The 25,907-nt window shown below is 41.7% G+C and overlaps 1 protein-coding gene across 8 annotated transcripts in view; it reads right to left on the bottom strand.

The window, feature by feature from the left end:
• Nucleotides 1-1,540: 1,540 nt before the first annotated feature.
• TMEM71 (transmembrane protein 71) overlaps nt 1,541-25,907 on the bottom strand; it is a 35,920-nt gene continuing 11,553 nt past the window's right edge. For 5 of the 8 annotated variants that reach the window (XM_027132494.1, XM_027132491.1, XM_027132492.1 and 2 more), the window contains 7 exons: nt 24,077-24,259; nt 22,127-22,299; nt 12,504-12,689; nt 8,835-8,910; nt 5,738-5,799; nt 5,587-5,647; nt 1,541-2,563 (listed from right to left, as the gene is read on the bottom strand). In XM_027132494.1, the coding sequence (XP_026988295.1) occupies nt 2,524-2,563; nt 5,587-5,647; nt 5,738-5,799; nt 8,835-8,910; nt 12,504-12,689; nt 22,127-22,299; nt 24,077-24,259 (781 nt within the window). In that variant the 3' untranslated portion in view covers nt 1,541-2,523. The remainder of the gene's footprint in view (nt 2,564-5,586; nt 5,648-5,737; nt 5,800-8,834; nt 8,911-12,503; nt 12,690-22,126; nt 22,300-24,076; nt 24,260-25,907) is intronic. The other 3 variants (XM_027132495.1, XM_027132497.1, XM_027132496.1) reach the window with 3 other exon arrangements.

A 25,907-nucleotide genomic window follows, 5' to 3' on the forward strand; every position in this document is an offset into this window, starting at 1 on the left:
CCTCAAGGCTTGGTAGGGAAATGTGGCATTGGTGCAAAGTATGCCAACTTAGCAGGTGTCTGCTCTGCTGTATTGTATGCGCAATAGTGGGATTCCTTTTGGTGGGGAGGGGAATGGTTGGCATCCATCCAAGGGTAGCACAGGCAGATCATTTTGAGTCATTTTGAAGTAACTCCAGTAGAGTTTACTTGTGGGAAATGACATAGGAGCCTTAAGACCTGGGGTGCACAAGTCACATGTTCTCTCTGAGATTCACCTTCCTCGTCGTTAAAATGAGGGTCTGGTAGGGTCCACTAGAGCTCACCAAAGATTCACAGGCTTCCCTACATTTCCCAGCCACCCCCCACCCCACCCCATTGGTGGGGTCGTGTGACTACCTCTCACTCCTGGCACAAAAGGGAAGGCATGTGTCACTCTCTTGCCTGAGACAGGTAAGCAGACAAGGTTGGAGGCCATAAATGGCCAATGGCATCATTACAAGATCTGCCTGGACCACATCAGGTGTTACATGGGTTTGTCTGTTGTTACAGCAAAAACCAAACTATGGGCTACCGTAAGGATTACAGGTAAGGTAGAGAAAGCATCTAGCACATGCTCCATAACGAGCTGGCTGCAGCCATAGGAGCCTCTACAAGCAGAGGTCCTAAAGCAAGCCAGACAGCATTAGATGGTTTTTCTCTCCTACAGCATCGTATTCCAAATAAGATGGAATAAGCTTTTGGCATCTTAATGCCAAATCTTTCAGGAACTCGATTTGAGAATCTTGAGATACAAGATCCAAGGTAAAGGTCACAGCTGTCCCTGAAAAATGACTCTTTTCATTTAATCTTCTGCTTCATGGAAAGCTTTTTCCTGGGTTAGTATTTCCGGAGAGAGTGACTCAGGCAATATTTGATCTTCAAGGTGCCACGCTCCTCCCCTCTACCCCTTCTCAGCAGTGGGAAGAGTAAGGGCTGTTGGGTCACACAGACTTGGGTTTGAAACCTAGATCCCCTACGTGCCCCTTGTGTCCTTGGGAAAGTTTTCAAACTTTTCCAAGGTTATCTATCAAAAGGTGATTATAACACCTGCTGTATTAGGCAAGATTTTCCAGGGAAACAGAACCAATGGTATATTCCAAGAAGATAAGACATATATGATATACTTATGATAATTATAGATATATTTATAGGTATCTATATCAATCTACCTATGTAGAGAGATGTTAAGGAATTGTCTTATGAAATTGTGGGGACTGACATGTCCAAAATTTATGCGGCAAGCCAGCAAACTGGAGATTCAGGTAAGAGTTGATATCGTGGTCCTGAGTCCACAGCCTGGAAACTCACGCAGCATTTGGCTGTTGCGATCTGTAGACAGAATTCCTTTTTCCTCAGGAAACCGCAGTCTTTTCTCTTAAAGCCTTCAACTGATTGGATGAGGACCACCCACATCATGGAGGGTCATCTGCTTTACCTAAAGTCCATTGATTGTAGATGTTAATTACATCCAAAAAAATACCTTCACAGCAACATGTCGACTAGTATTTGACCAAACCAAGTCATTGATGACTCCATTTATTACTATAAAACTTTTTCAACCAAAAAGGCACTAAGTACAATTGATATAAAAAGTGATATTTTGACATTACCGTTTTAAGCAAAGACAATTTTCTCCACACAATTCTCCAGCCACAGAATATCATGCAAAACAAATTTGAACCGCAGGCCACATTTGGGAACATATACCAAGCAGGAGGGATGGAGAGGAACATCTCCTGTAATCCCTCAGTGCAACTGTGCAATTTTTGTGTATTTCAAAGCACTGCGGCGTTTTGCCTTTATTTTGCCCCTGAGGTATTTTTTGTGTGTTATAGCTTTATTTGAATTGAAGTTTGAGTGAAAGGTAATCATGAGTGCCAAGATGATTGAAAACTTGGTAAAGAAACTGGTTAGAAAGAAGAACTTTCTGAAAAATGGCTCTCTCCTGCCCGTTTTCCATCCACCATTATCTACTGTCACCACCTTCTATTAGGCCATCCCTTGGGAAGAACTGAAAACGTTTTCTACATTATATTTTATGTACAAACCACATTTATTTACTTTCAAGTTGGTGCTGATTATGTGAATTCCCTTTCTTTGTTCAACTGCAGCGGTTCAGCAAGGGATAGGTACAGGCAGGCCAGCCCAGGAATCTGCATTGTTATAAGCTCCTCATAGAATTCTCTAAAGAAAATTAATGTTTGAGAACCACTGCCTTAAGGTATAATAAGAGAACACGCATCCAGGTGGTTTGTTCTCTGTCACATTTCCCAGTCCTTTCCTTTTCAACTGCTTGTGTTTGCAGAGGAAAGACAAATTAATATTATTTTCATGAGCATATTATCATTGTGAGGCCAAAACTGAGATTTTTTTTTAAACCAAATAACCAAATTAAAAAATTTTTTTCTCAATTATCCACTTGTTTATTCTTTCCAATAAAACAGTTGATTCCAAGCAGACTACAAATGGGACAATTTCTGGATATTCAGATTGAAGACATTCATCAGAGGCTCTCCTGAATGGTTGTCAAATTTTGGCAAAACCTAGGTCAGAGAAAGGAGGAAAGAAATGCATAATCCATCCACATACCTGATAAAATGCAGTATCTGCTTGAATTACTGCATGACCACATGCACACACACACACAAGCACAACTATCTTGAATAATCAAAACTAGGACAGTGGTGCCCCAGCTCTTTTTCCTCCTACTAGTTCTCAGTTCTCTCCCCTTCCTGGGACAGCGTACAGAGGTTTTTGTCCCTAATCCCAGCTTTGTACTTAGTTAACTACTATTTTATATTGTCTTTCTTCTCTCCCCAGAAAACAAGTGTGTTTTCCCCGTATTTCTACTCTCTAAAGTTGATTCGTTCATTCACGAACTGTATAAATATATATTTCTTCATGGAGAAGTAGAGAAAAGAGATGTTGCCCATTTTGCTACTATGATGTCATGAATGTAAAATGGACACTTCTTATGCTAACACGTTATTGGCGACATGGGGTACCTCTGATGACATTCATTTGAAACGAACCTTCAAACCAATGGTGAGCAGTATAGACAGTCCCCAAACTTGAAGACTTTATATTTAACCAAGAAGGTGGTTGAGTAAGAATTGCACGATGGTATGAAAAGGGATGTGATTTGAGAACTATAAAGTGCTAAAGAGTAGGTATCTTATCTAATCTAACTATGTGCAGCACCGGACCAGTGTGGGAGGGCTGCTCCGTAATGTTTGTTGAACTGAATTCAGTGCTTGTCTGCAATTCCCGTGGTTTCCGCTCCTTGATTATTGGAGGAGACCTATGAGTTGTTCTTGTTAGTAACCATGTCTTTGGCTTATTGGTTTCTGGATATGTTTATATATGAGGAAGAGGGTTGCAAAATCTTTAATGTACAGGAGCAGAGCTCTTGGCTCTAAAGGAAGTACTTTAAGAAAAGAGACAGCAAATACATTCAATTCAATGAATATTTATGGAGTACCTACTATTTTCAAGGCATTGGATACAGAAATGAAGTCAATAGTCCTTGTTTTCACAGATCCTGAATGCAAGAGTGTGTGTATATGAGGTCGGTGGGCAGGAAATGGGAAAAAATGGAGAGGAAACGAGAGGAAAACAAGTTGAAGTATGTACACAAGTAATCAAAGAAGTAATCTTTTTCCATAAATGAGGCTGTAGCTGAGAGCGTTTAAGATGGAAATATCATCCTGGTCTTGATCTAATTTCTTTTAAGAGGAGTACAGAACAGTGGGAGATGCCCTTAAAGCAACAGGTGACACAACACCTGCAGGTCAGATACTGGCTTATCCAGACTGCCTTCCCTGCCCACCCTCCTTACCTCTCCTGGTCTAGCCAAACATCATTCCTGGTGATCCCATAGCCTCTGTGCTAACTCTGTACTTGCACTTGTCGCATTCAAAATGTAACTTCACCTTGCCCGTTACATGTCCCTCTAATTAGACTCTGAAATCTCGAGGCCTTGGCATTGTAACCCTGGCACTTAATGACAGTGTCTGACCTTTAGCAGAGACTCCATAAATGTCTGCTGAGCATTACTGGACACCCAGTGCAGCACAGAACACATCGTAAACTCTCAATAAAGATTTAGTAGGCTAAGCGATGCCACTTTAGAGATCAAGGGGTAAAGGCTCTACAAACCATCGTTCCAAGACTTTCATAGTTAATGTGCAAAGAATTTCCTGGGGAGGTTATTAATAATAAAGACCTCCTCAGAAATTTGGATTCAGAAGGTCTGGAATCAGGATCCATTCCTCTGCTTTTCAAACAAGCTCCCCAGTTGATTCTAGAGCAAATGTCCCCATGCCGTGCTTTGAGAAACTCCGCCCTCATTAAGCTTCCTAAAAAGATGATACTTGTCGCTCTGATTAATTGTACATATTCATCTTAAAACCCAAAGAAAACGGGTTTCTACTATTCTCACCATCTGACACTTCTGAAAGTTGGGTTACAAACTGACTCTTTGGATGAAAGTCTTTTGTTCAGACATTATAGGTTAGTCCAGTCCTGACCGGTGCAACATCTCAGCCCAAAAAGCTAAGCACACGTGCGAATCTGTGGTTAACCTCGTGTGAGATGCGCCTGTGCACAGCCCCGTAGCTAGAGGGAGAGAAGTGGGTATCTTAGAAAAGTTTTAGACAAATATCATTAATTTATAAGAACTAAAGAATAAGGATTTCTCGGGTGACCTCAGGACCCAATTTTCTAACTATCAGGTTAAATAAAACTTAGCTATACCAGATGCTCGCCCCTAGAAACCTGGAAGGCCAGGAAAGGAAGGGAAACATCGCTCAGCGTGACAGTAAATCAATGTTGGCTGGAGTCCAAAACAGAATAAGTCTTCACTAAGCCGCACTATGATTTCAGAATTAACAGAAAAATTTCATAAATAGGGCAACAGGGTGTCAAGAGAGAAGGCCAGTAAACTAATTTGAATTACAGACCTCAGCCTCCAAACTCTGGGAGTCGACCTCTGGCAGCCATATTAAAGTGAGGGTAATTAACACCATCCATCTTGCAAGGGGATGGAGATTTGCAGGCTGTTTGAGATTCTGTGAGCACCTCACCCAGACCCCAGTCACCCTTTGAAATATGCTGAACTATGGCAGTCAGCATATAGGGGGATCGTTAAGTGGGTGGGTGAGAGATGGTGGAGAAATCACAGTTTGTAACTGAGATCATTTCACGGGCAGTTTGCCAGCTCTTTCGGAAACTCTAAGATAAAAGCCTTTTAATATGGGCTATTTATGAAGTACAGTGCTATGAATCTATAAGAGCCCTTTAAAAACTACTTAAAAATTGAAAATTCATATTATTTCCTATGTCTTGCTGCCTTAAAAACTAATTCTATCTATTTTGGTGTAGGAATTTAGGAGACAGGTTAATACTACTAACAGATCTTAGCAGGAATAGAAAGTATTCTTCAGGACAAATAATCAGGACCTTTCTTGTACATAGTCACTGCCATCCATTACTCAGCAGAAAGCATTCTCAGATATCAGACTGTGGTCGTCTTTGTACAGATGATGCTAACACAGGCAACACTTACCAAGTGCAGGTGGTGGCTTTGAAAGAGTTGGCAAGGCTGAGAAGAAATGACTTGACGACATCTTGGAGGAAAAAGAGAAAGTATTTTTAAATGCCCAAAACTGGAATGAAATACAGGAATCAGAGCAGTAATTTGGGAAACGGTTACTTACAAGCAATGGTTATCACCAAGGAGCATGTGAAGACACTGGCTATGATTCCTCCCAGAAACCATCTGAAAGAGCAGGATTGCTCAGGCTTAGCAAACTAATTGTATATTTCCAACACATAAGATGTTCTTTTAGATTTACCATAGATGGATGATTTTAGGATTTACTATAAAACTACAGTAATAGAGATAGTGCAGTATTGGCAAAAGGATAGAGATATAGATCAACGGAAAAGAATAGAAGTTCCAGAAATAGACCCATACAGATACAAGTTAAGTGATTTTTTTAACAGAGGTGCAAAAGCAATGCAATGGAAAAAGGAGAGTCTTTTCAACAAATGGTGTCAAAATAATCGTTTAGACACATGCAGAAAAACGAACCTATACAAAGACTTCACACCTTAACACAAAATTTAACTCAAAATGAGTCATAGACTGAAATGTAAACCACAAAAGTACAAAACTTCTAGGAAAAAAAAAAGGAGAAACTTTGTATGCCTACTGCTTCATAACCTTGACAAAAGAGGGTGTTAAACTTTTGGGTTTTTGTCAATCTGATGGATGATTGTATCACACAGTGGATTTTCTTCTTTTTGAAGAATAATATTTTTATAGCTTTTGTGCTCAAAATATGAATATGGAAAGAGATTGCAAATAAATACAAAGACAAGAGGAAAATGTCACCAAAAAACTCCCACCGCCCTGAAGCATTCACTATTAAATTCTGACAAATATCTTCTCAGACATCTCTTCATAGGCATTTTAAAAACTTTTAAAAATTGAGCTTTAGCAAATGTACACTAAAGCATATAAAGTGCACATTTTGGGGTTTTTAAAAATATAAACCCTTGTAATCACCCAAAGCAGGAAATAAAATATTTCCAGCAACCCATAAGGTTTCCTTTGTTGATCTTTCCCACTTTATCCCCCCAAATTAACCACTATTCTTACATCTATAGAAACTGATTGGTCTTGCCTTTTCTTGACAATCATATAGACTCTGTTGTCATCTTTCACTTATATAATATCCGTGAGGTTCATCCATGCTGTTGCCCATAGGAATAGTTCTTTTTTAAAAAAACAGTTATTTACTTAACTACACTTTTTACTTTAGAACAACTTTAGATATACAGAGAAATTGCAAAAAAGAATACAAAGGGTTCTCACATACCCCACATCCACTTCCTCTGTTATTAGCATCTTACAGTACATGGTACCTTTGCTATAATTATAAGAAGCCAACATCGGCGCATCACTAATAACTCAACTCCACACTTCATTTGAACTTTACAGTTTTTCCCTAATTGATACATTTTCCAGCATCCCACATAGGATATCACATGACATTTAGTCATTATGTCTCCTTAGGTTCCTTTGGGCTGTGATGATCTCTCAGACTCTCCTTGGTTTTGATGACCTTGATGGTTTTGAGGAGTACTGGTCAGATAATGTGGAGAGTGTCCCTCAAGTTGGGTTTTTCTCATGGTTAGACTGGGGTTCAGAAGACCCTAGAGGTGGAGTGCCATTCTCATCATATGAAGGGTACATGCCATCAACACTACTCATACCTTTTGATGTTGACCTTCATCATCTGAGGTACCATGTGTCAGTTTTCTCAACTGAAAAGTTTCCTTTTCCCCCTCTTTCCAAACACTACTGCTTGGAAGCAAGTTTCCAAAGGTAGCTCAAACTCAAGTGATGGGGAGGCAATTTCTCCTCTTAAGGGAGGAGTTTCTACAGAAATTAACCTAAGAGGAACACTTTATTAATAGTCCTATGAAATAAAGAAAAGTTTCCATGATCAGCAAAGTCTGGGAAAAGCTAAGTTAAATAAAGCTAAACAGGTTTCTTCACCACATTATTTCACTGAGACTTTATTATGCTAATACACATTGTGATCCTCCAACTTGGGATATATAATGCAGAATTTTGCAAATGTATTTTTAACTACAGGACTCCCCCCAACCCCTTTGTGTTCTTCTGGTTCCATTATGATCTAAAAATACTTCTCAAACCTCATAATTATCTGGGAAGCTGTTTTAAAGTATGGATTCTCACTCGATCTAAATTGGTATCTCAAGGGATGGGATCCAGGGCTTCGTATTTAAAAATACAACTCCCCCAAGTGGACTGTGGGATGTGAGATACTTGATCATCAACAGGAGGGACTTGAGAGGAAGCAGCACTTAGTGACTGGAGTTCAAGGACCACAAAGACCCCAGGAGGTACCATTCATCCCTGTTTCATTGTTTCAACAAATATCGATGAGGCCCTAGCACAGTGTCTCTGTCCTCAAGGAGCTTGCAATCTTATAGGGAAAGACGGATCATTAGCATTTAAACAAGTGAACACATAATAGGTCAGGTGGTGATAAAGGCTCCGAAGAAAAGCCAAGTGAGATGTGTGTGATAGAGAATGGTATTCTATTTATACAGGGTTGTCAGGGAAGGGCTTTCTGACAATGTTTGTGACATTTGGACAGATTTCAGAAAGAATTAAGGGCACAAGTTATTGTTTCTCCAGAAGAAAAAGACTGTAGTAGGCAGAATAAATAGCAAGCACAAAGGCTCTGAGGCACAGGTGGGATTAGCTCAGATGGGACTTGACCACCGCCCTGGAGACTTGGGCAAGAAAAGAATAGGAAGGACACGCTGGACAGAGGGTAGAACAGAAACGTGCCTATAACCAGGCAAGAGCGTTATGTCCTCTGAGATGCTGAGGAGACATTTCATGTGAGGATATAAAAATATAATGGGAAAGATGGAGTCCCAATGGGACTCCATTGTGGGGACTTCACATGCCCTTGAACTCCAAGTAGGGTTACTTAGACTGTATCTGTAATAGGGAGTCACTGAGGATTTAAACGAAGGATAATGCATGGTAAAAATCCAATTTCTAGCAAGATCCACTGCCTTTGGTATGTCTTGTGAGATAATGGGAGGAGGGAGGTGATAGATAAAAGGGCAATGGACAGACAAATGAACAGATCTTAACCACAGAGCTACCTAAAATGCTTTGCGGAACAAGGTAAGGAAATCATCAATCAATTACAGCTTCATTAAGTATGAAACACAACCGCATAAACATAAAATCTGAATTACCTTGCACAGGCAGAGATAATTAAGCATGCAGCAAACAGAGTTGCTTGAAAGGAGACCTCTCCTAACAAACTGGTTTCTAATAGGAAAAATAAAAAGAAATGAATTAGAACTCAAAAACATGGTTTTCAAATGTATGTCAGCTCAAGTAATTTGTCATAAGTAATAAGATAAAATTATCAAATGTTGTACAGGGCCATTCATTACAAATTTCCTGAAAATGATCAGTTTTGTCCTATCACTAAAAAAATAAATGATTACATTACATAAACAGTTTGGGGCTTGCCTTTTACTTTAATGTTGGGGAAAGGCTTTTTAGAATGTATGCTAATGTCAGAAATCTAACTGGGATGATATTGATAATAATATTAATGCCTCAAATTTGTGGAGTGACTTATGATTCACAAAGAGCTTTCCTACATCAGTTCATTTCATCAACACGACAAAAGCGTGAGGCGGGAACCATTATCACAGTTCTGCAAATGAGAAGACCAAATTTCAAATGATGAAATTCGTCCAAGGTCACACAGCTATGAGGTGCTAGAGCCAAGACTGAAAAACCACATCTAGCCAGAACACCATGTTTTGCCTAAAATGGGGCGGGGAAAGAGAATGGCAACGTGGCATGCTGGGAGTCTCTAAAGGGCAAAAAAAGAGAATAAATATTCGGAACTATCTGTCCTTCTGAAACTCTTTGCTATCGTAAAATATTTCAGTGCTACTAAGCCACAGTGGAAATGACTGCAAATCCTCCAGAAGTTATAAATGGAAGAGTTAAACCAGTTGTGACCCTGAGTATTATTCTAATCACCTAAAAGAAATCAGAGCTAGTTTAAGGATCGCCACATAAAGATCTAAAGGAAAATAGAACAAACCTCAGCTTAATCTTTGCCAAATGCTTCAAAAGCTCAATTTTTGTTTAAATAGTTGTTTAAAACTTGGAATGACTTTGAGCTATGAACGCGTTTATTTTTGCCATTTGTGCTCTGAATGGAGGTCGAGTCAGCTAACAGAAACCTACTTAGTCCATAATGCAGGCAGAACACTGGAGACCGGCAATGCAAAATATAGCAGTTGTGAATGACATCACTGCAAATGTACAGTATTTCATGTATACTGTGATTTAGATAAGTTATTGTGGGTTCAGTTGAACACTCAACCATCCTTCTAAAGTATGTTTCTATTCTTAGCTTCCTCTGATTTCAAGCAGAATTTGAAACCCATTTTCTCACAGAAATAAGTCTAGCTTGACTGCAAAGGTCACTAGACTTGAATATTGAAGGAAAATTGGGTTTAAATTCAAGTTCTATAAAGATATGCATTGTGTGATTGTGGACAAGGTGTTCATTGATTCATTCCATCAGTAGCCGCTCACGTAGCATTGATTTTGGCTTAGTTCACGTGTAACCTCCTTGAAGAAGCCTTCCTGGATGCCTTCAACTCCCTCTTGGCCCTTAGCTTCTCCCTCTTTATAATCCCATTATACCTTATGCCTGTCTCCATCAACAACCTTTTCACACTGAATTAAAATTGCTGTTTTCTTTCTCTACGATTCCCCACCAGACTATTGAGAATAGCCAGCATCTATTGGCTGCTCTTTGGTGGCAGTGCCCATATTTTCCTTGGGAAGCCCCCTCTCCCCTTCTCCTAGTACATGGTGCCCATGGACAGACTGATTTCCCTCCCAGTCTTTGATCCACTCCAAGCCATTTGGAGCTTTACATATTTATTGACAAAGGGATTGGTTTTGCCATGTAAAGGGGACCCTTCCTGAACCAAGAAAGCCTGCCCTTTGGTCCTAACTTGAGAAGCCAATAATCTCCTTCTGCTGGCCTTGAACATGGAAAGTTGTAGGTACAGAGCCAGCAGGAACTACCATGGAGTAGTGAGTAGCATTTTAAAGAGTGAAGCTGACACAGAAGAAAAGAGACTTGTAGAGACTGACAGAAACCTGAAATGTTTGCCTGGAATTTTTAATAATATGAAGCAATACATTCAATGATTGATCAATCCATTTTGAGTTGGATTGCCATCTGCTGGAACTCAAAAAGCCCTGAGTGATAAAGATGATGCCATGCATGCCTATATCCCCAGCATATGAACCATCACCTGAAACAGCCTGCACACTCAAGACCTACATGTGAAGGAGATAAAATAGAATCAAACGGAGACCTTGTCCACTCAGGGCTTCATAGACGGGTGAGGCAAAGGAAGATGGCGTCAACAGAGAGATAGATACCCGGTGCTGGGTGCTATGGCGTCTCAGGGAAGCCAAGTGTTACCTCAAGGCCCCAGCAGGGGGCAGAGAAGGCCCCACAGAAGCGGTCTCCTCTGAACTGTACCTTGAAGAAAGAGCAGGGGTCTTCCAGGTATAGCCCGTGGGAGACATTCTAGATACAACACAGAACATGTACAGAGGCTTACTTGGCCTGTCAGAACTTGAGTATTCTTATCTGTAAAATGGAGATAGCACACTTAACTGGTCCACCACAGTCATGGAGCCCGTGCTCTGTGCCAAGCACTACCTGGGTAAGTTTAAAATCTACAAATGCCTAAGATATGGTGCCCATCCTGAAGGAGCTCACAGCATGATGGGTGAGATACAAAAGTAAACATGCAAGAGCAGTGCAGGAAATGGGTATGGAGGAACACAAAAAGGGGTCACTTAACACCTCTTCCTCAGAAAACAGGGTGGACTCCCTGGAGGAGGTGGCTGTGAAGCCTTAGTAGGTGTTGATCACCGAGGAACTGTCTAAAAAATAAACACTGCTTTCTCTGTCATCCCAACACCTTGAAAGGGAACTAAAAAACCCTCAACACTTATCTAATAGCTGCACTGGGACAAAATAAAGCAGAGCATATTGGTCTTTGGGAGTAGAAGTGGTCAGTGAAATAAATATTCATGACTTGGGGAAGGCAAACAAAGAGAAGATATTATTTTTCCACTTAACCTCAATCTTATGTAATCATAACGTCACATTTTTGAAGTGCTTAGTATACACGATGCTAAGTGCTCAACACGGATTATTTTAGTCATTTACAAGGTAAGCACTATGGTTATCTCCATTTACAGATGAAAACGTGAAATTTTGCAGGGTTGGGTAAACAGCTTCTGAGTTCCAGCCAACAAATGGGCACTGGGCTTTGAACCTTGGCAAGCTGAAGATAGAGCCTGGAGGCGACACTGTGTGCAAACATGATTAATCTGATATTAGCAAGCTAGAGATTAAGGGAGATGCCTGCTGAATTTATTTCAGATTTACTACTGACAGGAAATAACAATGCCTGGATATCTTTTGACTTTCCTTGCTGGGGGCATAGCATGAAAGGACGTTCTTTTCTTTCTTCCCTTCATTTTCTTCTTATAGTGTATGTCAAATGCACAGCTAAGTATAAAGATGATAACAGTGTACACCTGTGTACGCACGACTCCGCTTTAGCCAAGCTTAACATCTTGCCAAATGTCTTCAGGGTTTTTAAAAAATAAATAACACTGCAAATCCAGTCCTTCTGGTGCCTCAAAGATGACACCTCCAAATCAATCACCTTCTCTGCGAATGCATCACATGGGCACAGGCTGATACCAGCGCCTAAGGGGATATAGTCATCTCTGGGCCCTGAAAGGAAGAATTATTTGGGTGTGGCAAAGATTTAAAAAAAAAAAAAACTCACTTGGATGATCCAAAATGTTTTCCTGGAAAGGTTCAGAAGCTGTGAACTGGGACCGAGGAGGCAGGTTGTGGGAGTTTTCTCCGGGACTCCGAGAGGTGACATGGCTGGAAAAGGAGGTTTTCACAGACTCTGCATTTAGCTTCTCCGACTTCCAGTTATCCATCAGTGAACAGTCCAAACCACCTCCTGGAAGAGCAGAAGGGATCAGTGCTTGTGTGTGTTTGTGTGTGTGTGTGTTTTCGGTGACTAATGATCATAACAATAGTCTCAAGAAGGGCAGAGAATTGGAACTGAACGAGCAGAGATATTTTTTTCCTAACCTCTATTTTCATGGCATGTCTGGATCATAAAGTGACTAAGGCAGCCCACAGGTGACAGCCCCAGAGAAGATGCCAAGCCAGAGTTTCGGAAGGGGAGCCAGGGTAGAGGGGAAGGCAAAAGCTTCATGAGCCCCAGGGCGGGCGGATCTGTTGATTCATTCAATGCAGAATTATTGTATAACTGCACACAGGACACAGCTCAAGAGGCTGAGAGTCGGAAGCCAAAGTAGATACTGCTGTGCCCCACTCACAGTTGGAGAGGGACAGGCACACAAGCCCACAGCTAAGAGGCAACGAGGTCATTGCTATGTGGAAGCCTGGCAGAAGGTGTCCAGATGGAGCCTAGGAGGGAGTGTGTGAGTGCTGAAGTGGAAACTTGAAGGATGAGTAGGAGTGCTTCCAGAGAGACAGCAGGAGGAGGGCAGGCCAGGCAGAGAGGAGAAGGAGGGAGAGGGGGAGGGGAGAGGGGGAAGGGGGAGGGGGGGGGGGTGGGGGGGGGGGGGGGGGGAGGGGGGGGGGAGGGGGCGGGGGGTGGGAGGGAGAGGGAGGGGGAGGAGGAGGGGGAGAAGGAAAGACATCAGCCTGGGAGAGAACGTGGCAGGTTCCCAGAAGAGGGAGGCCTCCTATGTGGTCAGGCAGGAAGTCCTGGAAGATGGTTCTGGCTGGACTGCTAAGAGGGGGTCAAATCACGAAGGGCCTCATGGGTCACACTCACTCAGGAGCTAAGATTTATCCTGAGGGCAACTTGGAGCATGAGTGTAACAGGAGGTACCTGGTGTGTTGAAGTGCTCACTCAGCAGTGAGAGATGGGAGAGAGGCCCCTCCCCGTTTTGGAAGCTGGGAATGACTGTGGAACTCCAAGAGACACTTGGGGTCCTCATATAACAGTGCTTCTTAACCAGAAGTAATTTCTCTCCCCAGGGGACATTTCACAATGTCTGGAGTCATTTTGGGTTGTCACAACTTGAGCAGAGGAGAAGGGATGGGGTGTCACTGGTATCTAAGGAAATAAAACCCAGGGATGTTGTGAAACATCCTATAATGCACAAGACAGGCCTGGATACTGAGCTAATGAACTGATGCTTCTGGACACGGGAATTCCTGCCAACCCTGCAGGTTGCCTCCCACCCTCCCACCCACAACTTGCTGCCTCTTAACAAAGCAATCTGCAGAAGCATCCCTGCTGGTTGCCATAGAAAAAGGAAACAGTAGAAAGTGAAACATGCAGAGCGTCCAGTAATGATCAAGTTTCAGAGGAGGTCCTGGACCTTGTTCATTGCAGCGCTATTCACAACAGCCAAGTTATGGAAACAACCCGAGTATTCACCAATAGGCAAATGAGTAAAGAAAATCCTGTCATTTGTAACATTGTGGATGAACCAGGAGGATATTATGCTAAGTGAAATAAGCCAGTCATAGAGAGACAAATACCACGTGATTCCACTTACACACGTGGTATCTAAAATAGTCAAAATCAGAAAAGCAGAGAATAAAATGGTGGTTGCCAGGAGCTGGGGGGAGGGGGCTATGGGGAGTTGTTCAACAGTTATAAGGTTTCAGTGATGCTAGATGAATAAGTTCTAGAGATCTGCTGAACATAGTGGCTATAGGTGTCAATGAGGTATTTTATGCACTTCAAAATGTGTTGAGAAGGGTGATCTCGCTTTTTGTTCTTAGTACAAAAAACAGACTCCCCCCAAAACCCCCGCAGAAACAAAAGACTCCACAAAGGGACACAAGAAAACTCTGGGAGGTGTTGGATGTCTGTTGCCTTGACTCTGGTGATGGTATCAGGGGGTTTGCAACTGTCCAAACTCATCAAAGTGTACACATTAAATAAGTACATCTGCATGTATCAATTATACCTCAATAAAGCTGTTTTAAAAAAAGAGAGGAAGCTATGTGGTCAAATTAACATGGAAGTGAGAAGGAACTGGTAACTTTCATGGCTGATTATATATTCATGAATGGCACTGAACTAAGATCTGGGGAGATATGGTTGAGGATGTGAGAAGAGTAAAAATATTCCTGTGCTGTCGTCCAAGGCTGCTCTGTTGAACTTATGCTTTGCCACTGAGAGTGAGATGAAAGAAAAATGTATCTCGTGTAGCATACTGGAAATATTACACAGAATTTTCTGCAAGAAGAGCTGACATTAAAAAGAGAAACCACAAAAGAATCTTAACAAAAAATGATCAAGGAATTTTCATCTCTGAAAGGACAAGGTTTGCCCCCAATTCACGCTTCCCCTCACTGACATTTTTTTCCCTCTAACCTTAATAATAAATGAAAGAATCATAATGCAGAAAACATTTCAGTAAATAGTTCTTTGGTATTATATTTGAAGATATTAATTTCATTCTGTTCCTCCTGATTTATTTAAATGCAGGGTAGTTGACTCCTGTTTTAAAAGGAGGAATCCATTTCTCCCGAGCACATTCTCTATCCTTGCAATGTAGAATGGGCATTTGTTTGCTATAGAGGGAAACACAAAGTGACATACAGATGTTGCCATTAAAGATGTTTACGGAAAGGCGCTGGATCAAGAGAAAATCGCAGACCTCAGGCAAGGGTGCCTTGTCTGAGGTCATCTTGTCTTTCTTTCTTGGGACTGGCAGAAATAGACCGGGAAGTCCTGATTCGTCCTCCCTGCACAAATCCTAGATCCTCTATCAGTATGACTCACGGGCTCTGGGGATGCATCCCAAATTGCAGTATTGGGTCTGGGGAGCCACAGAATGCCATGGCTAAAGAATGAATTGCAGCTAATGAGGAAAGGTATCTCGACACAGCTGTGGAAGGGGTGAGCCAAGGATAAACAAAATAGGCAACAACAACAAGAAAAACATTTTTAGCCTGAAAAATGAAGCAAAAGGAAATCAGAGGAAGTAAGTTTTGATTGCATCCATGGCCCAGAGAGAAAACAGCAAAACAATTTAATTTTGAATTCTTCTCTAGTCTTCTAACTCGGCGATGTTTCCAGAGAAAAATAAATTGCTGATAAAAGTCACGGGGCTTTGGGTAAATCCGGAAAATAAGAAGTCTGGGGAAGATTTGATTACAATTGACAGCAGAAATGAGAGCTTTCAAAATCCTGTGTGTGCGCACCCGGGGTTGACTAATTACTGATTTGGAGGGGGGTGGTTTGATTTGTTATATTTAGAAGATATTTGGAAACCATGAGAATTTTAACAAGATACCTCATGCACGTGCGGTGCTGCTGTGGTCCAATTGCTTTAAGGTTGTTTGGACATATTTTGAAGAGGCAACTATGGGAAAACAAGATGTTGATTTACAAATATGTGAAACTCTGCCTTTAGAACAGTGATTCCCAAACTTCAGGCATCCAAGCATCATTTTCCTGATTTTTGCCACATCCCGGAGCCTTCTTAACTCCTAGCCATTTCATATTTTCTTAAATTGTTTCACTTTAGTCTTTTACTTTAAAGGAAACTTTATATCAATCATTTAAATGTCCTAAAGAAAAAGTAAATATAAAAACAAATACAGGGCTTCCCTGGTGGTGCAGCGGTTGAGAGTCCACCTGCCGATGCAGGGGACATGGGTTCGTGACCCGGTCCGGGAAGATCCCACATGCCGCAGAGCAGCTGGGCCCGTGAGCCGTGGCCGCTGAGCCTGCGCGTCCGGAGCCTGTGCTCCGCAACGGGAGAGGCCACAACAGTGAGAGGCCCGCGTACCGCAAAAAACAAAAAACAAAACCAAATACAGTGAAAATGAGACCTTATTTAATTTGCACTAAATACTTTTGTAGGGGAGAGCTCTGAGTCTGTTCTTTGTTAAAAGAGAGAGTAGTGAGTGTTCAAGAGTCTTAAAGCAACTGAGGCTCTCATCTGAGCCCTTCTCCTTGGTTTTATGAGAAAGATGGTGAGATCTGGAAGAGTCAGAGCTTCTGTCTCAGTGAGAGATTCAGCATTCACTACTGTCGTGTCCTAGAGGCGTCTGCTGCCTCACCCACACTTTGGGAAAACGTTGCTTTAGAACCAAGAAGAGACTTGCCCCATGTGTTCCAGAAAGTCAGCCTAGGACCAAGAGATGGATGGTCCAAGTGCATAAGATAGGTCAGCAGAAGCCAGCCACTACTGCAGCAGTGCTACCAATGAGAGGAAGATGCAGCCCACCCTTAAAAGTCAAGGGGGTTTTCATTGTGTTGTATACTAGTATAGAGGAAAGAATGGTGAAATTAGGAGAGTCATGAAGTACTGGATTTGGAAAAACCTGGTTTTTATAAAACAGAATGGAATGAAAGCCTAAGCCCCAATATTGCTGACTTTGCCCCCTGAAATAACAGAACTCTATTGAGACAATCCGTTGGCAACACGAAGGTCATGGAAGAAAAAGTAAGCAACTCAGGGCTGAGCTGTGATTCCTTTAGGGCAGAAGATGGGCAGGCCCCCAACCATTACCAAACACCACTTTTGTCAGGACTGTTGCAACACGCAGTGTTCCTGCCCCTGCTCTGGCACCTTACTGTTTTGCTTAGGACCTTGTTGTCTTTTTACCAACTTAATTACTTGAAATGCTAATATAGCCTGTCTCTTTGCTGTTTCAAGGCTGTGATATATTTTCCTAGTGTTTCTGGTTTTTAAAAATAAATAAGGTTTAATTTTTCCTCCAGAAAAAGAAAAAGTCATGAGTCCAAATTAGGCAAATCCATGCAGACAGGAAGTAGGCTAATGGTCTGCTAATGGGTAGGGGGACAGGAAATGGGGCATGCCTGATAACGAGTACGGTGTTTCTCTTTGGTGTGATGCAAATGTTCTGGAATTAGAAAGTGGTCATGGTTTCATAACCTACTTTGTGAATATACTAAAACAATCACTGAATTGTACATGTTAATATGGTAAACTTTATGGTATGAATTATATCTCAATTAAAAAGTAAGGAGGGCTCCTTCTCACTGTAGGTATCCGTGCCACAATCTGTCCGGGATGCCAAGAGTTGGCAGGATCACCTCTAGTTGCCTTCTTCTTTTTTTTAACATCTTCATTGGAATATGATTTCTTTACATTGTTGTGTTATTTTCTGCTGCATTCTAGTTGCCTTCTGATGGAAGATGCCGTGCATAACTTTTTTTACCAGAGACGTCTTTAAGGCTGCAGGACACTTGACCTCTTTCGCAAGCGGCACACCCTTAGTCATTTCTTTATATGCTCTTCTTTCATGGCATCATGCTGTTCTGGTCCTCTGCCTGAGAAACTTTCCCCACCGTGTCTGTCCTGGGTGTAGCATGGTGAGCACATACTCAAGATTCCTCGGTTTGAGGCCAGCCTATGCTACTTACTAGTTGCACGGCCCCATGAAAAGGATCTAATCTGCCTTAGCGTTCCCCTCGGTAAAATGGGGATAATCATAATACTCTCTCCATGTTGTTGCAAATGGCAGGATTTCCTTCTTTTATAAGGCTGAATAACATTCCACTGTATGTATATGCCACATTTTCTTTGCCCATTTATCTGCTGATGGACATTTAGATTGTTTCCATATCTTTGCTATTGTGAGTAACGCTGCAATGAATATGGAATGCTGATAACTCTTTGAGATCCTGATTTCAATTCCTGTGAATATATATCCAGAAGTGGGATTGCTGGATCACATGGCATGGTAGTTCTATTTTTAATTTTTTTAGGAGCCTCCCTACTGTTTTCCATAGCGACTGTACTAATTTACATTCCCTCCAGCAGTGCACAAGGGTTCCCTTTTTTCCACATCCTCACCAACATGGATGAACCTGAAGCACATTGTGCTATGTGAAATAAGCCAGACACAGCGGGAGAAATGCTGCATGATTTCCGTAGTCCAAATTTCAGTTCCACAAGATGAATGAATCCTAGAGGTCTGTACAGCACAGTGGCTATAGGTAACGATTCTGTGTTGTATACTTAGAACTTTGCTAAGAGGGTAAATCTTACATTATGTTCCTAACACACACACACGCACACAACTAATACTCGCGCATAGACTTTGGAGAGAAGTGATGACATAACATAATGGATTTGTTGCAATGATGCTGGTCCATAGCCCTCATTACTATCAGGGATAATTATTACTAGAGCTGCTGTTTAACCTCCTAAATCCCTTTCTTAACTCTCCTTTCTGCTCATCCACTTGTTTTCCTCCTTTATTCCAAAGACCTCTACTACTTCTCACACTGGCTTCCAAATCGATATCCAGATCCTTCCTCACTCCTGACCTCTTTTCTTACACTTCCAAACCCCTACTGGCTATCTGTCCACTTCCCATAAGTACAACAAATTAAACTCACAAGAAACAGAATTCAGGGTCTCTTTTCCTGACCCCAATCTGTTCCTTTTTGCCTTTTTATAGCTAATTCATATTGAGCAGGACACCAGACCCTGTACTAATATGTCCTTTCCATGAATTATTGCATCTCATCCTCACAGCAATTCCACGTTACTATTTTTCTTATTTTATATACATAGAAATAGAAGACCAGGATTGTTAACTAACTTCCCCGAGAACACTCAGGTTGGAGAAGGTGATTCAAGGACTTGCATTTAGGTCCGTTCAGCTCAAAAGCTCATCTTCCTCAAACTCGGCCCGACTGTCTTCCAGGCCTTGGTGACAGGCAGAACTTTTCATGCAGTTCCCCGAATTAAACACATCCGTTTTCTTTGATTCCTCCCACTTTCTCATCACTACATTCGATCTGTCACCAGCGTGTCAATTCTACCTTGAAAAAGATTCCTTCAATCTCTTCCCTCTATTTCCAGAGCCACGGTCCCTGGTGTGCCAGCTGGTTTTAATTGCCTCTGAGTTCCCACTAGGTACCTCCATCCAATCTTCACTTCATGGCGCTGTAAAGGCAATCTTTAAACATCTAAATCTGATTGTGTCATTGCCCTGCTTAAGAGCCTTCTACCAGCAGATGTAAGCTATTAGATATGGATAAACAACAAGGTCCTACTGTGTAGCACAGAGAACTATATTCAGTATCCTATGATAAACCACGATGGAAAAGAATATCAAAAAGAGTGTATATGCAAAGCAGAAATAGAGACACAGGTGTAGAGAACAAACTTAGGGACGTCAAGGGGGGAAGGGGGTGGGATGAACTGGGAGATTAGGATTGACATATATACACTACTATGTATAAAATAGATAACTAAGGAGAACTTACAGTGAACTCTACTCAGTGATCTATGGTGACCTAATTGGGAAGGAAATCTAAAAAAGAGGAGATATATAAGTATACGTATATATGATATATACGTATAAATGATTCACTTCGCTGTACAGCAGAAACTAACACTATATTGTAAAGCAACTATACTTCAATAAAAAATAATAAAATAAAATAGGCTTCTAAAATATCCTTGATTGATTAGACAAAACCCAAAGTCCTCAACACGGCACAGAAGTTTCTTCAGATATCTTCAGTCTATCATTCCAGGCTCACCCGCCACATCCCTGCCTCTTTCTTTTATCTTTGTCCTGTTTATCATCCTTGTTATTGTGGGGAACGAGGATACACTCAGTTTAATTACTAGTTTGTTAACATAAGGAATTGTTTCTTCATTTAACAAGCACTCTATTTTTTTAACTGAATCTAGTGTAACACACACACACACATTCACAGACAAAAACTGGTGGAATCTTCATGGTCTGGCATCAATGTCAATTTCCTGGTTTTGATAATGCACTACTGAGTAAGTTTTTCCAGCAGGGGAAGTTGGGTGAAGGGTACACAGGTGCTTTCTGTATTATTTATTTTTCAACTTCTTATGAATCTGTAATTACTACAAATCCAAAAGCTTTCACAAAAATAATATAGTATTTGAGCTGTCTGCCCAGGAAGCAGGTTGAGAAAAATAGTGGACACGTAAGGACCATATCTTTAAATACTTATGTGGTTGTGTTATGTGAGTCCTCTTGCTTTGCTCTTTGGGCCTGGGCTATGAGGTATATGCTGGAAAGGAGAGGAAAACCCTTACTGGCAACAGAGCAAAGGCTGGGCTTTCAAACTAGACAGACCTAGGTTGAATTCCAACTCTGCTGTTTATAAACTAAAGGAACATGGGCAAGTTACTTAACCCTGAACTTCAATTTTATCATAATGATAATAAATATGATAATATGACCTAATTCCTAGAGGACTTTGAGGTATTTAAACATGATAATGTATATAAACAAGGTAATATATAAATAATAATATAATACATAAATAACATAAACAAGACAGGATGTAAAGTGCTTAGCATATAATAAGCACCCTTGACTGCTCTCTTTCTTTCTCTCAGCCCACGACAGCAAAATCCTGTTGGCTCTACCGTCAAAGTGTATCCAGAATCCTTCCCATTCTCACCGCCACCCTGCTATCATCTTAGTTCAAGCTGCCATTCTCTCCCACCTGAGTCACTCTAACACCTCTTCACTGGTTTCTTTGTTTCTGCCCTCTATACCTACCTTACCTCTAACCTGAACACAGCAGCCAGAGCTATGTTGTCAAAATGTAAGGTGAATCACGTTATTCTTCTGCTCAAAATCCTCCAGCGGTTTCTCCTCTCACTCGGAGCAGAGAGCAAAGCCTTTGAAATAGTCTCACAGGTCTCATCGTCCTTCCGCAGCTGCTCCACCCATACACCTCTGAGATCCTGACCTCTCTTCTCCCCTTACTCACTCAGCCCCTCGCAGGCTTCTAGGCCAGAACCTTTGAACTTGCATTTCCTTTGCCCGATTGTTTCTCTCCAGATGCTTCACTCCCACGTTTAAGTCAGTGCTCAAAAGTCACTTTCAGGAAGGCCATGCCAGTCACCCCACCGAAACTTGAAATGCCCATCACTTCCTCCTTTGCTGCCCCACACTGCTTACCACTTTCCAGCATGCTTCGTAATTTACGTCATTGCATTCCTTGTCAGGAATGCAAGTTGCGTGCGAACAAATAGTTTTGTCTGTTTTGTTCACCGATACGTCCCAGTGTGTAGAACGATGCCTGATACCTAGTTGGCCCTCAATAAAATCTTCCAAGTGAACAAATGAATGAATGAACGAATCCCAGTATATGAACAACAGGAGCGAAGCGGCAGAACTGAGGAAGAGCACGGTGTTCAGGAAACAGCGCAGATCAGTGTGATCAGAGTCCAATGCGTGTATGTAAGGGACCTGGTCTCCCTCCTCCCCTTCCCGGAAGACATCCTGAAGAGCCCTCAATACCCCAGGCCTCCACTGCGTTGCCCCCATACTCTCCTCACCATTGGTCCAGGACCACATGATTGCTACTTCCCTTTTGGAAATTTCACCATGGAAAAAGAGGTTCAGACTCACCATTTTCATTGCAATGGTTTGTTTCCAGCCTCCTGACCCCCTCCAACCAGACGTCCTCATTGGGGGAAGAGTCAGCATTAACAAAGGTGTTTCCATGCAGCCAAGATTCAGAGGCACTGAGGTTGAAGAGAGAAGAAAAAGAACGGCGGATTCTCTTTTTCTTTCTAAATATTCTGGAGAGAAATGAAAGTACCAAGTGAATAATGAGTAGGAGTCAACTCAGGGTCAAAGCGGAGAATTTAGTGAAAATGGACGCACAGGGCACATCTCTAACACTCAGGTCCGTGAAGCTCATTTCATTTGTTTCCTCCATTAATTCCAGAGAAGTTTCTTAAATTTCTGTGTGTGCCAGGTGCTTGGATCAATGTCAAGTATATTGAGATAAAAGACAAAACCTTGGGTCAAAAAAGTTCATAATCTAGTATGGGAGAAAGGCAAAAATAATGCAGATACGGCTAATGCTTTCACTGACCTCATCATGTGCCTGGTGTCTTTCTTAGTGATTTACATATAGTAACTCACATTATCCTCAGAACAGCCCTGTGAGGTAGGTGCTACTGTTACCTCATTTCTCAGATCAGGAAACTGAGGCACAAAGAGTTAAAGAACTTGTCTGAGGTCATACAGCTAGTAAGTGACACAACAGGGGTGCAAACCCAGGCAGTCTGGCTCCATCCTCTCTGCCCTGGATTACTGTGCTCTGTGGATGTGTGTTCTAACCGCATTAACCGAGGCTGCTTTGAGAGTACCAGGAGGGGTATTGCTAATCTGGAGTCAAGGGAGCCTTTCTGGGGTATATGAACAAGAAGTCTCATATTGAGTCATGCTAGGAAATGAGTCAGGAAAGGTAAAAAGAAGGTGGATAATGAATAACCTTGACTGTTATGTGAAGGAGTTGGAATTTAACATAAGAGCACAGGGAGATCACTGAAGTATGTCAAGGGGAAGGGAGTGGGTGGTGATGTGATTTGGTAATTGCATTTCCAAAAGATTTTGATTCCCCACACATCCACACTCCCAACAATCCATCTTCTACCTTGTAATCAGTGTTATCTTGCTAAGGATCAGTCTGATAGTTTGTCAATAGCTCCTCTTTTATCTACAGAATAAAGCCCAACCTTCTTAGGCTGGAATGTAACCTCTTCAATCCAGCCCTGCTTCTGGGCTTGGTCTCCTCTCTTGGGAGAGCAGCCCTTTCCACCCTAAGTGGTAGCCCTCCCAAACTACGTGCCATTCCTCTCACTTTGTATCAGGGTATCTTAGAACTCCATGCCTGTTACCTCCTTTGGAAGTCCTCTTTCCTACATCTATCTTAACTAACAGCCTGTGCCTCTCAAGACTCAAATCAATCATCCTCATCTCTAAGAAGCTTGTATTAACCCGTCGCTCCAAATAAAATGGGCCTCCTTTCCTTCTCCCCTCTGCTAACCTCTATCAGGCTTCACTCCCAGCACCTGTATGGCTTCATTACTTTCTTTTTTTTAATTTAATTTAATTTTTTTTAATTTTTAATTTTTTTTTGGCTGCACTGGGTCTTCGTTGTGGTGCGTGGGCTTCTCATTGCGGTGGCTTCTCTTGTTGCGGAGCATGGGCTCTAGGCGCGTGGGCTTCAGTAGTGTGGCTCGCGGGCTCTAGAGTTCAGGCTCAGTAGTTATGGCGCGTGGGCTTAGTTGCTCTGCGGCATGTGGGATCTTCCTGGACCAGGGATCGAACCCGTGTCCCCTGCATTGGCAGGCAGATTCCTATCCACTGCGCCACCAGGGAAGCCCAGCTTCATTACTTTCCTTTGTTTTCATGTCGACCACCCCTGCCCCTTATGAGCCTGTGTGTTTCCACCAACTGGAGCAGTAATGGGCTCCTTATAAACGATGTTGAATGAACAAATGAATGAATGAATAATTAACGTTTGGGTTGGACTTCAGATCCTTGTACCTAACCTCCTCTACTTACTTGACTAAGTTCTCCTTGTACAGGACACTGGTCTGGGAGGGGCTCAGAGTTGTGTTGCCATCTTTGTCGCAGAGAAAACTGTCTTCGGTCCAGATGTAGTAGCCATTGGTGAGGAGTCTGGGACTTCGACGACAGGTAAGGTGGGAGCCTGTCAGGGGATCTATGGGGCAGCAGTCAAAGGGACTGTTGCCATCCAGGAAATCACAGACAAAACCAAGGAGGGGATGAGAGAAGACCTTTCAATCTCTGTCCGGTTCATCCAGGCGCACAAAAACCACATTTCTAGTCACTGTGAAGGAAAACCAGCTCTTTGCGTTCCCGGCTACCAACTACTCCTGCACCTCTGAGACTGCCTCTCTTAAACTTCTCACTTTCATCTCTTTACCTGCGAGACAACTGAGCTACAGCACATTTAGTGTTTCTTTCTGTTTCAAACACTTTGATGAAAACTTAGGGCTAATCAGTTTCTTCACCATATGATACCCCTCACCCTTGGAAGGAAAAAAATTGCAAAACAGCCTACCTGGGATGTTGGAAGCTCAGAGCCTGCTCCAGCCCACCCTTACTTCAAATAACCCTCTGAATGCTATATCCTTACTCTTGTCACTCTAATAGATAAATCACAGCTACACAACGACCAGATGTATATGAATTATAGGAGAACATGCAGTCAAAGAGATCTTTTTGGCTTTTGCCAATTTCCCTCAGGTCAACCACACAAATGATTGCATAGTTACCCTCCCTGATTTGCTATCCAGGGAAGTCTTCTACTTAGTTGGGTGAGTCTGTATATGTCTTAGGTTTGAAAAACAATCACATGTCTGTCTGGTTGAAAGGCAACCTCATGCCTCATGCTTCACTGAAATTCTGAAAAATTTTTTTAAGTTTAAAGCTTATTCATGCAGTATATAAAATAGATAACCAACAAGGACCTACTGTATAACACAGGGAGCAATATCAATATTTTGTAATAACCTATAAGGGAAAAGAATCTGCAAAAATATATATATTCTGAATACATACAACTGAATCACTTTCTGTACACCTGAAACTAACACAACATTGTAAATCAACGATACTTCAATAAAATATTTAAAAAATAAACTGGTGCTGTCAAAGAAAAAAGCCTATTCACAACTATTACATGCACTGAAGTTAGCAAAATACTATTTTAAATAGATATTATTTATGGAAAACTCACTACGAGCCTGGCCCATACTTCACACTTTATCTGCTTTTCACAAACCTCCCTAAAAGCTAAGTATTATTATCTTTATAGTACAGCAGGAAAAAAAAAATGAGATGCAGAAGGGCAGATAAATTGGGTATTTTATACAGCTAGTAAGTGGCAGAGTTAAGATTTGAACTCTGGTCTTTCTGACTCTAAAGCATGTGCTCTTTCCATGTGACCTGCCTGTTCATCTTTGACTGATGCATTTGCTAGTGGTAGGAGGCCTAGAATTTACAAAAGGGGACAGGTTCTAATATCAAAGCATGATCCCTTTATACCACTGGCATGTTTCACAAAATGCTAGAGGAAACATTGGCTGATGCCTGTGTGAGGAATAAAAGACAGACAGAGAAACAGAAAAAAAGAAAAGAAAAAAAAAGTAAGGAATGAAAAGAAAAGAGACTTCACTGCAGAACGTGAACAGAATGGTAGATTCTACAGGTTTTAGTGGAGCATGACATTTGGCTGGCTTGTGCACTGGTATAGGCCCTTGTGGCCCTTGTAAAGTGAGACAGTAAAAGCATATTTAAGAGAACATCAATTTGAGAAAAAGTAACCACGCATCGGTATTCGGTAGTTTCTCCACTCACCAAACAAACA

The sequence above is a fragment of the Aethalodelphis obliquidens genome, unplaced genomic scaffold, assembly GCF_003676395.1.
Source record: "Aethalodelphis obliquidens isolate GAN/ISIS:26980383/991018 unplaced genomic scaffold, ASM367639v1 scaffold41, whole genome shotgun sequence".
Taxonomy (NCBI): Eukaryota; Metazoa; Chordata; class Mammalia; order Artiodactyla; family Delphinidae; genus Aethalodelphis; species Aethalodelphis obliquidens.